General features: G+C 50.6%; 1 protein-coding gene across 2 annotated transcripts in view; it reads left to right on the forward strand.

The window, feature by feature from the left end:
• Nucleotides 1–14,023, forward strand: part of Spire2 (spire type actin nucleation factor 2) — a 34,609-nt gene extending 20,586 nt beyond the window's left edge. The window contains exons 3-15 of one of the 2 annotated variants that reach the window (XM_050165113.1): nucleotides 355–711; nucleotides 2,894–2,974; nucleotides 3,066–3,230; nucleotides 4,021–4,107; nucleotides 4,476–4,617; nucleotides 5,655–5,824; nucleotides 6,507–6,696; nucleotides 7,594–7,709; nucleotides 9,907–10,041; nucleotides 10,220–10,287; nucleotides 11,342–11,369; nucleotides 13,145–13,260; nucleotides 13,677–14,023. In XM_050165113.1, the coding sequence (XP_050021070.1) occupies nucleotides 355–711; nucleotides 2,894–2,974; nucleotides 3,066–3,230; nucleotides 4,021–4,107; nucleotides 4,476–4,617; nucleotides 5,655–5,824; nucleotides 6,507–6,696; nucleotides 7,594–7,709; nucleotides 9,907–10,041; nucleotides 10,220–10,287; nucleotides 11,342–11,369; nucleotides 13,145–13,260; nucleotides 13,677–13,899 (1,878 nt within the window). In that variant the 3' untranslated portion in view covers nucleotides 13,900–14,023. The remainder of the gene's footprint in view (nucleotides 1–354; nucleotides 712–2,893; nucleotides 2,975–3,065; nucleotides 3,231–4,020; nucleotides 4,108–4,475; nucleotides 4,618–5,654; nucleotides 5,825–6,506; nucleotides 6,697–7,593; nucleotides 7,710–9,906; nucleotides 10,042–10,219; nucleotides 10,288–11,341; nucleotides 11,370–13,144; nucleotides 13,261–13,676) is intronic. The other variant, XM_050165114.1, reaches the window with a different exon arrangement.
• The last annotated feature ends 1,846 nt before the right edge of the window (nucleotides 14,024–15,869 follow it).

Consider the following 15,869-nt stretch of genomic DNA (forward strand, 5'->3'; position numbering starts at 1 on the left):
ACTCTGGTATACATTGATTGATGTTTTGCCTGCATGTATGTCTGCGTGAGGGTGTTGGATCCCCTGAAACTTGAGTTACAGACAGTGGTGAGCTGCCATGTGGGTGCTGGGAATTGAACCCTGGTCCCCTGGAAGAGCAGCCACTGCTCTTAAGCAGTGAGCCATCTCTCCAGCCCCTAGAGGTGATATTTCTATAGCACTGTTGTAAGTGGTACTGTGATCTCTTCCCTGCCTGTCATTCTGTCTGGCATCGCTGTCTGTTCTATGATGGTGGGTGCTGCTGGTTGTGGGCCCCCGTGCCCTTGTGGCTTGGAATGCCGTCTCTGGTGACCTTATGACTTATCTGTCCCTTAGATGGTGCAGTCACTGGGCTTTGCTATCTACCGTGCACTGGACTGGGGCTTAGATGAGAGTGAGGAACGGGAGCTCAGCCCGCAGCTGGAGAGACTCATCGACCTCATGGCCAACAGCGACTGTGAGGACAGCAGCTGCGGGGCAGCAGATGAGGGCTATGGCGGGCCAGAAGAGGAGGAGGAGGCTGAGGGTGGCCCCCGAGCTGTGCGCACCTTTGCCCAGGCCATGCGGCTGTGTGCTTTGCGCCTGACAGACCCCCATGGCGCACAGGCCCACTACCAGGCGGTGTGCCGGGCTCTTTTTGTGGAGACGCTGGAGCTTCGTGCCTTCCTGGCCCGAGTGAGGGAAGCCAAGGAGGTGAGTGAGATAGGGCTGCAAGTGGAAGGGCTGATGCTGGGTGGATGGGGGAGGTGAATGGGGATGGAGTGCAGATCGGGTGGGGCCCGTCCTCAGTCGTCCAACAGGGGTTAAGGTCTTTGGTGCCTGACTGTACCTTCCTAGGAATACCCATAACTTGCCCCCTCCCCCACATGTTGGGCACTGTCCAAAATGTTTCATACATTTTTAACTTCATGGCTTCTTTTCGCCCAGTTTTCAGACAGGAATCAGGGAGTGGCTCCTAGCCTACTGCACATTACTGTCGCCTCAAAATTAGCCCGTTACCTTCCCTGAGGCCACTTTCCTCTGCAAGAGGGAGCTCTGCTTACTGCTCCCTGGTTGGCCTCTCCCAGCCCCGGTTCCTCCTGAAAATGTGATGTAAAGACAGCCACCTCTTCCCTTGTAGAACCACACAGGCAGGCCCATGGACTTGGAGATTTGGGGTGCTTGCCACAGCCCCACTTCCTTCCATCTTACAAATGAGCAGATGCTCTCTGAGTTAGGGTCCCTCATCCCAGTGTCAGAGCCTGTCTAGGATACAGCCGGCTCCTGAGCGACTTCTCCCAACCCAGAGTTAGGGCTTGGCATCTTTCGGCTGTCTCCATTCTTCCTGGGAGGAGTTGCTACTCCTTAAAGAGAACCATTCCCCCCCCCATGAAGTAGGCTATCCAGGCCCCCATCAACATTCCACTGATGATAGGGGGACTTGGGAGAGGTCAGGTGAGGCTCAAGTTGTTCTCTCTTGCTCAGGTAGCAGAAGTTAATTTTTAAGTTAGTTGATGTTGATCTCTGGTTCCACCCTGCCCTTTTCTGTGCTGCATCTTTTTCTGTAGCCTAGAAAGGTCCTAGCTACTAGCATCCTGACCCTCTGGAGCCTGCACAGCCTTTCAGGGATGTTTGAGTAATGGAATCTGGGACCCAGCTTGATCCTCCCCTGTAACTCTCACATGCCAACCTTGGGAGGTTCTCCTCTTGGCTCCCAGTATTCAGTGCACCATCCATCCCCACCTTTTCTCTCAGCTCCTCCCTGGCATCTCAGAGACACTCTTCTGACTGTGCTCCCTGTGGCTGGCCTGTGGTCCTTAGGGTTTTTTCCTTCTTTGAACATGGTCTGTTCTGTTGCTGGAATCAATTCCTTACCCAGACAAATAAGCTTTATCAGGAGCATACACCTCTACATGACACTCCACTGATCCCAGAGAGAGTCACAGGATGGGTGCTGGGGATACAGGCTCCTGGACAGACACATCTGGGCTAGTCTGGGCTGGCGATTTTGGACAGAAGCAGGTGCGCAGGGTCCGGTGTAGCTGTTCTAAGTAGGACAGGAGAGCCATCCTCTTTGCTCCTTGCCCCGGGAATCCCACACTATAGTGTGTGTTAAAGCAGTTTGGCAGGTAGCTTAGAGAAAGCTAGAGTGTCCAGTTCTGTCCCTGTAGGATGGGAGAGGCTGCAAGACAGATGCATCTCTGTAGTGGGGTGTTAGTGTGAACAGAAGCTCCAGCCTGCCACCCAGACCCCGAGCCATCAAGGCAGCAAGTCCAGCATCTCTCCCCAAATTCCCAGTTGCCCAAGTCCCTGGCATCTTAGCATCTCCTGTCTGGACTCCCTCCTAGGACCTGCTGGTTGGCTCATCCTGTCTTCTACCTACCTTCAATCCTACCCATACTTGAAGACTAACACTTGCCACACTGTGCTGGGCTCCAGACTTAGAGCAGCAGCCGAGGAAGCACACACAGCTACTAAGAGACAGGTCCTGGTGACCTCTAGTATGGGCCATGCATAGAGAAGCAGCATGAACATGCCAAGGGAACAGGTGGGCTCCTGGCTTGGCTAGGGGTCCTGAGGTGTTGGGTGAACTGAAATCTGGAAGGCAACAGGGAGTGCTTCCCCCTCTGTGTCAACCACCTGTGGAGGACAGTGACTCTCACCAGGCCTGCTCAAGAGAAGTCGCTAGAGAGAAGATTAAGTGTCCTGTGCCATTCCAAAGCAATGGTATAGTGTCCCCAGCTCTTTCCAAGTCCCCAGACCTGGGCCAGGTGCCTCTGTAGCTCCTTTGCAGCTGGCTGGGTGCTAGAGCAGTGCCTCCTACTAGATGGGATGGCAGGGCCCTGCTGTGTCCACGCCGCTGCCACTTCTACACTAACTAGACATCTGGTTCCAGATGCTGCAGAAGCTGGGGGAGGATGAGCCACGGGTAGAGAAGCCACTGGCCGAGCTTGACCACCTGGGACACACAGACTGGGTAAGACATGGACTCCTGACCCGGGACAGAGGGGGTTGTGCTGGGAGAGCCCTGGGTGCCAGAGCCAAGGCTGTTTTCCTTTCCGGGTCAGGCCCGGCTGTGGGTCCAGCTCATGCGGGAGCTGCGTCACGGGGTGAAGTTGAAGAAAGTGCAGGAGCAGGAGTTCAACCCACTGCCCACCGAGTTCCAGCTCACCCCCTTCGAGATGCTGATGCAGGATATCCGTGCCAGGAATTACAAGCTGCGCAAGGTCATGGTGAGCCACAGCCCTGTCGTCCTCCACCAGAAAACCTGGCCCCGTTCCCTTCTGCAGGTCCTTGCCCTGGTGCCATTTACCCTGCCCTCTGCCCTCTGCCCTCTGCCAACAGCCCTTGCCCTGCCCCTTGTGCTTGATCAGAGTTTGATACTCATCTGTAGATATGAATAAGGCAGATGTGGCAGTTTCCACAGCTCTTGGTTGTATTGGAAATACAGTATGATAATGAGGGCAAGGAGAAGGTTCTTGAGGATCACGGGTGCCCTAAGAGCCAGCTACATTGGCGCACGCCTTTAATCCCAGCACTCAGGAGGCAGAGGCAGGCGGATTTCCGTGAGTTCAAGTTTACAAGCGCTAGTTCCAGGACAGCCAGAGCTGTAGCAGGGAGAAACCCAGTCTCGTAAAACCAAAAAGCAAAACAAACGAAAGAGCCAACCACATTTTTCCATGTAACACACATTAACAAAGCCTTGTGTACACTGGTATCACTCAAAACTTTATATAAAGAAATTCATTTCATTCTCCCGACAACTCCTGAGATGGGTCTTACAGCCCCATTTCCTGAAGGTTTAGGAAGCTCAGGCAGCTGAGGTTAGGGCTCATTAGGACTCAGCTGCAGCTGAGTGGCCCTTGTATCAGCTATGCACCTGAGTCCAGGGAACAAGAGGCCTTAGGAAGGAAGCTGACTGTGAAAACCAGGCCATAGTCAGGGCTGTGTGAGCCCCTCCTGGTCCCCCTAACACGGCAGTTGGCCCTTGCACGCTCAGCTTGACCCTGCTCCTCCTGGCAGGTTGATGGGGACATCCCTCCCAGAGTGAAGAAAGATGCCCACGAGCTCATCCTGGACTTCATCCGCTCACGGCCTCCACTAAAGCAGGTACCAGCTCTACACTTCCTCCTCTGGATATTGTGGGGCCCGCTGCTCTCTGGTGACCAATCCAGCTGTCTTACCACATCTGTTTTCTGAGGGAGATCTTTGAGGGCAATTTGCCCGTTGGCTGGAAGGTTGGGCATGATCTCCAGTGTAGGGCTTGAGGGTCTGTGTCTTCTTCTTAGGGAGAATTTTCAGCTGTTTACACCTCACACCAGGTGTGCACAAAGCCTCTTTGAGTAGTCTTCCTTCCGGGTTACTGAGCAGCAGCTCCAAGTCTCCCGGGTTATCCCAGCATTTCCCTCCCCTAGAGTGGGCCTATGTCATCACCCGCCTCCCCTTCCTACTCAGTGAGTGTGTCATGTCGGCGGCAGGTCTCAGAGAGACGACTCCGCCCTGTACCACAAAAGCAGAGAACATTGCACGAGAAGATCCTGGAGGAAATCAAGCAGGAGCGGAGGCTTCGTCCAGTAGGGGCCCAGCACTTGGGTGCCCGTGGTGAGCAAGGCGGGGAGGGTGAGTGACGGGAGAGAAGACATCCCCCAGTGGACCTCGCTGGGGCTACAGATCAAATTTTGGGACGGTTAGCCCCAAGAGCTCCTGTGTGGGTAGAGGACCTAGGACCTATTAAAAATTTTTTAAACTGTAAACTTAGAGGAATTATACCAGGCAGTGGTCGTGCACACCTTTAATCCCAGCACTCGGGAGGCAGAGGCAGGTGGATCTCAGTGAGTTCAAAGCCAGCCTGGTCTACAGAGTGAGATCCAGGACAGCCAGGGCTACACAGAGAAACCCTGTCTCGGGGGGGGGGGGATCCCCCAAACCTTAGAGTAGTTATAATGGCTTTGTGAAGTCTTATGGGTCTATAAAAGTGAAGTCATCTCGGACTCCGGGTTTTGATCTGATTTTGCCCTTATTCATTGTTATAATGGATGACAGATTTCAATATTTGGGAGTAAAATGAAGTAAAACTCAAGTTTCTAACTGACTCGAAGCCAGATATATGTTCAAATATTTGAGTCTTGGTCTTCCTTGCAAACTAAAGTCGGTGAACTTCAACCCTGCTCCTACCGGAGCTCTCCTTTTTAGTTAGAGCTACTCTTTGTTAACGGGCTGACCAGTCTTCAGTTTCCCCTTCTAAGTGGAGAATTAAACCAAGTGGTACTCATAAAGCTATTCACTGCCATGTTGGCCTCTTCGTCCTCCTTGCTCACTGCCCCCTCCTGCCCTTGCCTGCTTATCCTTGCCACTTACTCTCTACCCCCACACTGGCCTCCTCATTTGCCCTGTTTGCTGTCCACCCCTACACTGGACTCCTTGTCCTCCCTGCCTGCTCGCTGGCCATGCCTTCCCTGACCTTCCAGATCATTCCCATTCCCCGTTCTTGCCCTGGCCTCCTTATCTTCCTTACTTATCCTTCTCTCTGGCTTCCTGCTCCTTGCCCTCCCTGTCCCACGTTCACCCTTGCCCCATTCTCCTTGCCTTTGCTGCTCACTCTTCATCCCTGTGCTGACCTCCTCTTCCTCTCCACTCTTTGTTTTTCCTGCCCTCAGGGTTTGGTTCTCTGCCCTGCATCCTCAATGCCTGCTCTGGGGATGTGAAGTCCACTTCCTGCATCAACCTGTCAGTCACGGATGCCGGGAGTGGAAGCCAGCGTCCACGGCCTCGGGTCCTGCTTAAAGCCCCCACCTTAGCAGAGATGGAAGAAATGAACACATCTGAGGTCAGAGAATAGGCATTCTTCAAAAGTTCATGTTGATGGGGCTGGGAAAAGCTTAACTAGACAGGGGTCTGTTTAGTCAGCTGGGTAGACATCCTCTACAGCCAACCAACGGGGTGGCAGGTGGCCCCTTCCCTATCTTTTCAGCTCAGAAGTAGCCTTGGATCCGTGGGACAGTGACTTCTGAACACAAGGGAGGTTATTTGAATGTGGCCAGACGAGTAGCCTGAGTAGCCTCAGGTGATGGGAGAAGCTAGCTGCAGTGAGGCTCTCTGACCCAGTAGAATGGAAGATGACCTCAGTGCTGGCCATCTCAGAGGGCTCAGCATTCCTGCAGGATCTGTCTTCTCCAGGATTTTCTGGAAGACTCCAGGAATGGCTTGATTATTGAGACAGTTGCCATGAACTGTCCAGAAGATAGGAGATGCAAGCTAGTGACGTGTAGAGGAAAGTGCAGGGCCTTAGTGGGGTCGATTAACACTCTTGGATCCACTGCCTCCCGTCCAAGGATGAGCAAAAGGTGCTGGGGGCAGTGGTCAGGAGGGGGCAGCGATCGGGATGGGAAATGTTGGGAGGGGGTAGCAGTTGGGAGGGGGCAGCGGTCATGAGGGGGCAGCGGTCAGGAGGGGGCAGCGGTCATGAGGGGGCAGCGGTCAGATGGGGGCTGTGCCTGATGTGTGCTCAGGAAGAAGAGTCCCCCTGTGGAGAGGGAACACTGAAGCGGGATCGCTCTTTTTCGGAACATGACCTAGCTCAGCTTCGGAGTGAGATGGTCTCTGGCTTGAAGTCAGTCACTCAGCCCCCAGGAGGGACAGAGCTGCCTCGGGCCAGGGCAGGCAGCATGCACTCTTGGAAACCTAGCACCCAGGACCAGGGTGAGTATCATCATCGCCACCTCCTGCTGTTTTCATGTCTATCCCATGGATTCTGTGTTGCAGCCTCAGACCCACATCTCCCTTGAGCAGGCAAGTACCCAAGACATGCAGCTTGTGCCTGCAAGGACAGTGCCGAGTCAGCTACCACCTAAATTTAGCAGCCATCCCTGCTTTCCATTTGAGAATATTTTTTAATCAGCTAACCAACCTATATTTATTGCAAACCATTTTCTAAAGAACTTGAATCCTTGCAGGGGTGGAGAGATGGCTTTGTAGTTAAGAGCTGCTCGTGTGGAGAGTGATCACCAGCACCCACATGGTGGCTCATAACCATCTCTAATCCAACAGCCTCCTCTGGCCTCTGCAGGCACCAGGCACACAAGTGATAAACATAATTATGCTCATGCATATAGAATAAAAAGAAGTAAATCAGGCCAGGTGTGCGAGGCACCTGGAAGTGGAGTTACAGATGGCTGTGACCCAACATGTAGGTGCTGGGAATCAAACCTGGTTCCTTTGCAAAAACAAGTACTCTGAGGCCTGGAGAGATGGCTCAGTGGTTAAGAGCCTTGCCTGCTCTTCCAAAGGTCCTGAGTTCAATTCCCAGCAACCACATGGTGACTCACAACCATCTGTAATGAGGCCTGGTGCCCTCTTCTGGCCTGCAGGCATACACTCAGAATATTGTATACATAGTAAATAAATGGATGAATAAATAGGATAATGGTATTCCTGTTTTTTTTTTAAAAAACAACAACAACAACAACAATTATTTAGCTCTCTGCTTGACTTTTAGCTTGTTCCCCATCCCCACTGGGACACACACGCTGTCCCCACTGTCCACTTGGCACAGCACTCTTGTCAGGTGGTCCCTATGGGCCTGTGTTCTTTCTCCAGCTTTCTGTCCTGGGAGTGACCAGTCCCAGCCTTACCCCAGCTTCGCCTTGCCCAGCAGCTGGAGCTCAATGGATAAGCCAGAGGCTTCTGCACCAGATAGCAGGCACCTGTGGCTGGTAGGTGACCGGGTGGTTTGCCCTGGGTGCCCTCTTCAGCATTGTCTTCATCCTTTCACGGGTGTGGTGCGGAGAGAGATGGGGAGCATTCCTCAGGATGTGTGTGGCTTTGTCTTTGTCTGAGGGGACCAAGGTCCAGTTTCCTGTATCTGGGGAGATTGTTCTTTGCTGCCACTTGCTGGTAGACAATGGTACTGCAACCCCAAACCCAGAGACTTGTCTTTCAGTCCATTTCTCCAAGGCCTGAAGTGTTTTGTTCAGTTCCAGTGGGGTCAGGAGAGATGATGAACCCTGGATTGTGGGACGTGAGGGCAATACAGTGTTGCAGGAAGTGTGCTGTTGGCTGAGGAAACATGCTGGGTCCCCTCAGCTTTGAGTTTTGTGTTGTTTGTATGAAGAACTAATACCGCTTGCTGACTTGGAGCCCCGACTTGGGCCTGAATTTCACTGTGCAGATTTATCAAACGAAGTAACAGGTAAAAGCTGACGGTAGATTGCAGGGCATCCTACATGTGTGTGGAGGGATGGTGCCACTAACTGTGGCTGACACCGTCCTCTCACTGAGGCTTGGATTAAGATAGCTGCTCAAATACTTTAAAAAGTGTAAGTTCTATGTAAGAATAAGGCGGCCTTATTAATTTTGTTTGTTTGTATGAGTATTTCGCCTGCGCATATGTCTGTGTACCATGTGCATGCCTGGTGCCTGCCGAGGTCAGGTGTCAGATCCCTTGGAACTGGAGTTCCAGATGACAGTGAGTCCCATCTGTGGGTGCTGGGAACTGAGCCTGAGTCCCTCTGAGAGAACAGTGATGTTAACTCCTGACCCACTGCTCCAGCCCCTTATTCATTTGGATTGAAAGGTTATGTCCATATGGTAGAGCAAGAGAACGACTTTAAAAAGTTGTTGTTCAACTTCCACACACACATACACACACACGTAGGATAAATACATGTGAAGGACCTGTTTTTAGCTGGATAGTAGTGATGTCTTTAATCCTAGCACTTGGGAGGCAGAGGCAGGAGGTTCTCTATGAGTTTGAGGCCAGCCTGATCTACAGAGTGAGTTCCAGGACAGCCAGGACTGTTTCACAGAGAAACCCTGACTCAAAAACAAAACAAAACACTTATTCATCTGTGATTTATTTGTCTTATGTGCATGTGTGTTTTGTCTGGATGTGTGCACCACGTGCATACACTGCCTGTGAGATCAGAAGAGGTGAGTTAGAGTCTCTGGGACTGAAGTTACAGATGGTTGTGAGCCACCATGTGGGTGCTGGGAAGTGAACTCAGGTCCTCTGGAAGAACAGTCAGTGCTCTTAACCACTGAGCTATCTCTCTAGTGTAGTAAGGAGGCCACTAGTTAGTTCCTGGCCACTTAGCCCCAAAATAATCACACAGAAACTGCACAGGGCTACCAGCGCACATCCAGTTTCCTTCCTCGTGGCACCTGCATGCTCGTCTCCACCCTGCCCCCACAAACAGCCAGCGTTGTGAGTTCTGTGTGCCTGGCACCATGTTAAGAATTGTATGTTGTCCAGGCAGTGGTAGCGCACGCCTTTAATCCCAGCACTCTGGAGACAGAGGCAGGTGGATCTCTGTGAGTTTGAGATCAGTCTGGGCTACAGAGCTAGTTCCCCGACAGGCTCCATGGCTAAGAAACACTATCTCAAAAAATCAAAAAAGAAAAAAAAAAAGAATTGTACGTTGTATTGCCTCAAGGGAGCTGAAGCAACCCCATTGTACAGAAAAGGTAGGCTTAGAAGGCCCATGTCCAGTCTTAAGCCACACACTAGTAAAGTCAAACCAGGACCGCTCATCATGATGCCAGTTAGGACAGATGGTCTGCTAAGTACAGGAGAGCACACTTGGGGTCAGGCAGGGCTCCTTGGGACAGTACAGATCAGACAGAAGGGCGTGGGAAGGTTCTGTGGAAAAGGTTAGAACAATGGTGTGTGCTTGCAAGCAGAAGATGGGGTTTTCTGGCGTGGGACAGTGAGGACAAGGGACAGTGCCCTGGGTCATGGGACTAGGGAACCTTGCTGTATTGGCAGGGTCTCCTTGAAGCAGATCCAGCCCCCAGTCATGAGTGAGCTGATGTCCATAACTTTAGCAAGTTACCAGCTTGCTTGGACTGAGACCAGGTAACTATAGGGTCCCCAGGATGTTGAGCAAGCAGGACCCTCTCCCTCGCCCCCAGGAGTTCAGCCACCCTGTGGAGAGTTTGGCTCTGACTGTGGAGGAGGTGGTGGATGTGCGCCGGGTGCTGGTGAAGGCTGAGATGGAGAAGTTCCTGCAGGACAAGGAGCTCTTCAGCAGCCTGAAGAGGGGGAAGGTGAGGCTTGGGGGCGCTGGGCAGCAGGGTAGGGATGTTGTGAGCAACAGAGGGTGGGACCAGGGTCTGGGGCTGACTCAGTGGCTGGGTAGAAGCCCTGAGGCAAGTGCTCCTGGGGACTGGACTTGGACTCCAGTGGCCTTCCACTGCCACGCTCTAACCTTGTCTCTCCCTGCAGATTTGTTGCTGCTGCCGAACCAAGTTTCCCCTATTTTCCTGGCCACCTACCTGTCTATTCTGCAAGAGGTGAGCCTTGATCAGCAGACAGATTAACAAGGGAAATGTTCTATCCCACCAGCCAATTCAGTGTTTTCTTCTTCCTTCCTGTCCCCCTCCAATCCCTGAGACAGGGTCTTACTGTACACCCCAGACTGGCCTCAAAGTCATGATCTGCTTGCCTCAATTTAAGTTGTAGGGACCATAGGTTAGTGCCATTATGCCTTGTTTAGGTTAAATTTATTTATTTATATTTGTTTGTTTGGTTTTGTTTTGCGACAGTGTCTTACTATGTAGCCCTGGCTGGCCTGGAACTCACTGTGTAGACCAGGAGAGGAGCCCATAGAGAGCTGGGCTTACACTCAAAGAAATCCGCCTGCCTCTGCCTCACGAGAGCTGGGATTAAAGGTGTGTGTCACCACCACTTGGTTTGGGTTGAATTTTTTTTTGTTTTTGGAGACAGGATTTCTCTGTGTATCTCCTGCTGTCCTAGAACTCATTCTATAGACCAGGCTGGCCTCAAACTCAAAGAAATCCACCTGCCTCTGAGTGCTGGGATTAAAGGTGTGTGTTACCACCACCTGGGTAGGTTTGAATTTTTACAAGAAGAATTTTGTTTTTTGTTTTGTTTTGTTTTTTTTTTTTTTAACGAGACAGGGCCTCACTAGATAGCTCAGGCTAGCCTCAAAGTCAATCCTCCTGCCTCAGTGCAGTGTCGCCACACCTGACAGGCATTTACTTCTGAAATCGGATACGGGAATTTTAAAATGCTAATTGCTATATAAAACTGAACATCTTACTTGAAGCCTTTCTACTGAGATGGTGCTTCTATGGTGAAAAGCACCAGAAACACTCCAGGCCAGATAGTCCTGAGAGAGATAAGAGGCAGAGGTAAATGAATGTCATCCCAGGAAGATACATGATTCTGGGGTAAAATGAAAGTAAAGTACTGAGTGACCAGGGATCTGGCCAGTCAGCTGATGGCTGGCTCAGATACGTGCCACAGACATGGAAGCCAGGAGGAGGGTGCTTTCCCTTCTTAGGCTTCCTTACACTGATATTGCTTTCTCTCTGTACCTTCCAGAGCTGTGTGCACTTCCTGCAGTGTAAAGGTGAGGATTTCGGGGAACCTTCCAGGTCTTGGTGAAGTGGGGTGGGGGTACTGCTGTTTCCAGTTGATGTGTTGGACAATCGCCCTCTTAGGAGGCACTGAGGATGACTTTGAACTCCAGATCCTCTTGTCTCTGCCTCCCAAGTGCTGGGATTATAGGCAGGAACCACACACATGATCTAAAACTGTACAGTTTGCTTTGTTTTTTGGTTGGTTGGCTTGTTTTTGGTGTTTCTTTTTTAATGTTTATTTGTTTACTATAAATACAGTATTCTCCTTGCATGCCAGAAGAAGGTACCAGATCTCATAGATGGTTGTGATCTGCCATATGGTTGCTGGGAATTGAACTCAGGACCTCTGGAAGAGCAGCTAGTGCTCTTAATCTCTGAGCCATCTCTCCAGCCCTTTGGTTTGCCTTTCTTTCAGGCAGGGTCTCACTATGTAACCCTAGCTGACTTGAAACTCAGTATGCCTGGCCAGGATTACAGTTTCTTAAAACACTCCTAGGTAGTATTTGATATTTTTGAGACAAAAATGTATGGCTGTGTACAGCATTGGCTGGCCTGGAACTGGCTATGTAGAGCAAACTTGCTTTGAACTCAGAAACATGCCTGCCTCTGCCTCCTGAGCACTAGGACTAGAATTGTATGTGTGCACCACCATGCCTGGTCCTCATAAGCAGTCTTAAATTTTGTTCTTAAAGTGCTAGATAGATGGCTTAGAGGTTAAGAGCACTTGCTGCTGTTGCAGAGGACTGGGTTTGGTTCCCAGAACTTAGATTGTTGACAGAGGTTTCTGTCCCACCACAGCTGTTCAGCCCCAAAGAAACACACAGAGGTCTACATAAATAAACTGGTTGGTCTATTAGCTCAGGCTTCTTATTAACTCTTACATCTTAAATTAACCCATAATTCTTGTCTGTGTTAGCCACGTGGCTTGGTACCTGTTATCAGTGAGGCATTCTTATCTTTCTTCCTCTGCATCTAGATGATGACTGCATCTAGATGATGACCTTTCCTCCTCCCAGAATTCTCCTGTTCTAGTCGCCCTCCCTGCCTGGCTACTGGCCAATCAGCATTTTATTAAACTAATACAAGTACAAGACCATTGTCCCACAGCATTACATTACAACTAACGAATTTGTAACTCCAGTTCCAGAAGATCCACGGGCACTTCATGCACAGCGTGCACAGACATGAATGCAGGCAAAACACCCATACACACAAAGTAAAAATAAATGAGTAGAAAGTTTTAACAGTTGTTAAATATTCCATGTAAGTAGCCTGGAGACACACAGCTTTTCTCTCTCCTCCTACAAAATCCCCCTTTTGACATGAGAGAGTTTTCAGCAAGACCATGTTGCATTTGGATGCATGCTTCCACTTAGAGGTAAAGGACAGAAACACCTGGAAGAGTACTGACCATCATGCCTCAGCTCAGAAGGAGGAACCTGCTTTTCTCAAATCCTCTACCATCTGCCCCTGGACCACAGGAATTGAATACTCCATCCTTGTCCATGTGAAATACTGGCTGTGTGCAGAACTTACAGTCACACTCTTTGTGCCATAAAACAGTTCCCAAGCCCTACCAAGTTACAGTTTGGATGAGCAGGAAATGTAGTTGGGGTATGACAAGGCAGGAGCCTATGCTGGGCCCTCAGATGACTGAGTGTAGGGGGCGCCACTTCCAGTCTTTCGGCCCCCAGGGGGTGAGGAGGATACAGAGTGCCTGGCTGGATGCTCAGGAACCTTCTCCACACCCTTCCTTGTGTTGCAGATGAAGATGCCTTCCAAGAAGTGTGCACACATCCCTGTCTACACACTCGGTTTTGAGAGTCTTCAGAAGGTGCCAACTACCAAAGCCACGCCAACACTGAGGAGAGATGCCTTCCAGTATGTTCTTTTGCACTGTTGCTGGTATCCTGTGGTAGTAAACAATTGAACGTAACTGGGAAACTAGGGCAGGTGTCTATGGCACTGTGAGGATTTCCACAGGGAACAAGTCATTTGGCAGGGCTCTAGAGGCAGGGTTGTAGGGAATTGGGTTTGGGTGGTCTGGGCTCAGGACCTCAGTGCCCGTCCAGGAAGAACCTTTGCAGGGATGCACACTGCCAGGTGCGTTCAGTAAGACACCTGTGGATGAGCCATGAGGAAGGAGAGAAGAGGCAGCAGGGAGCTTGGAGGGGTCACTGTGGACATAAAAAGCAAGATTTGGGATTCTGAAGTGGCAGGACAAGACCTGTGGAGGACCCCGGCTGTAATAGAGTCCTCTCTTCTCATGGTTCTCTCCTGGCATCTTTTCATCCTAGATCCCTGCAGGGACCAAGATGGCGGAGCGTAGAGGAGGAGTTCCCCCACATCTATGCCCATGGCTGTGTCCTCAAGGATGTCTGCAGTGACTGCACCAACTTCGTGGCTGATGTAGTATGCTCCAGCCGCAAGAGTGTGGATGTCCTCAATGCCACTACACGACGCAGCCGCCAGACCCAGTCCCTTTACATCCCCAACACCAGGACTCTCAACTTGCAGTGACTGTTGTGATGGTCACCCTGCTCCCCTTCCTGGGACACAGCTGCCATCAACCCCCTTGCGCATGTACATATATACATATATAGACACATTTATAATATATATACAGCCTATATATTTATATTTATACACATTGTCTCTTTGCCCTAAAGTTCATTTAGGGCCAAGCTTACTCCAGGACCTTCCTTCTTTCCTCTCAGGAATCCTTGGAAAGGCTGGGAGGGACTGGGGAATGGAGAAAGGACAGCTTTCCTGCTCCATGCCTTGGTTCTCTTGTAGTGAGCTTATGGCAGCCTCTCTTCCCTGGGTGGACAGGGCACCTTGGTTCTCAGGTGAACCTGAATATCAGGTCTACCTGTCCTTTAGGGGGCTCAAGCAGCAGAGGCACCTGGGAGGCCTCCACGTCTCTGGGATTGTGCTATGAGGAAGCCCAGATACCCCAAGCCAAGCTTGCTCCTGGTCCCTTTCTGGCACTGTGTGACTTTTCCTGGGGACTTATGAACAAACATCTATTCCCCCTGTATAGGGCACCGACAGACCAAAGAAATGATTGCACTCAAGTCTAGCTTGATGAACCAATGAGTCTTCTGAGATTACAGTAACATGGTGAGGGGTCCCTTACAAGAACATAAGTGGCTCTTGGGTAGTTGCATCACCCCAAAGCCCTACCCCAGCATAGGTGACAGTTCATGAAAGGTGCTTCAATATAAGTCTCCCAACCAATTTTCCTGTACTGAGACCATGGTGTAGCTGGGGGGGGGGGGGGAGTTTGGCCGGAATCTCCTGTGAGGAACTGGTGACCTGCTTCCTACCAGGTTAATAACCCTATAACCATCACCAGAGACCGTCATACCCGCATACTGTGTTATCTGCTTCACTGCCAGAGTTGCAGGCCCATGTGCTCTGCAGGTTACCACAGCTGCACGGTGCTGATGGTTATGTTCATTAAGCCCAGAGGAAATACCTACACGGGACTCAGGAAGGGCTGTGCTAAGCACCCTGCTTGCTTATAGGCACCCAAGAGGTGGGGTTTTGTCATCACCACACCTTACAGATAAGGAAACCGAGGTTCAGTAAGGTAAAGGGATTTGACTGCTTATCTCAGAAGATGCCAGAATTCCAACTGAAAGCCTGTTAACTGAGCCTTCCTGACTGCCTCCAGGCTCTGACACCCTGCTTAAGGCTAGAAGAGGCACCAAAGGCACATGACTGTGACAGATGGATCTGTGGGTGTTGTCTTTGAAATTAGAACACCCAATAAAAGCAGCTAGCACTCAGCACTTGTTCGAACACTTCATAGGCTGCCTTTGTATATTGTCTTCTAGATTTTAAAAGACATTTATGTTATGTGGGTTTTTTGCATGAATTTTTGTGCACTATATTCATGTAGGAGCTATCAAAGTGGAGCTGCAGGCAGTTGGGAATAGCCATGTGGGTGCTCAGAATTGAACTCAGGTCCTCTGTCTGTGCGGCATCTTAACCACTAGGCCATCTTTCCAGCCCTTTGTTTTGTTTTAAAAGAACAGGCAGAGAGGGTCAGGAATTACTACTGGCACTCAACAAGCAACAAAAACACCCACGTTTAACCAAGTACGGAGGCTATTAGAATCAGGAAGAGCATCAATTTGAGACTCATCTGGGCTACATAGCAAGCTCCGGAGAAGTCTGAGCTATATAGTGAAGTCTCAGACAAGAAAACACTCAAGTTTATGTAGTGCTCTCCAGGACAGCCACTCCTAGGAACTAAGTACAACTGCTAATATACAGACTCGAAAGTAGCCACATATCCATCTCCCACTCCCAAACACAGCCCCCCAGGTTCTGATCTCCACATGAACACAAATGAAGGCAACAAAAGCCCATCCTGGAAACAGCTAGGCTGAGCTGAGGGATAATGCTTACAGGTTGTACTGTTCCCTACACTTGTTTTCTGAGGCTGCTTAGGCAGGAGAGCACTGTGTGCTTCTGTCTTA

The sequence above is a fragment of the Alexandromys fortis genome, unplaced genomic scaffold, assembly GCF_014885135.2.
Source record: "Alexandromys fortis isolate MF-2015 unplaced genomic scaffold, M_Fortis_MF-2015_v1.1 scaffold_165, whole genome shotgun sequence".
Taxonomy (NCBI): domain Eukaryota; kingdom Metazoa; phylum Chordata; class Mammalia; order Rodentia; family Cricetidae; genus Alexandromys; species Alexandromys fortis.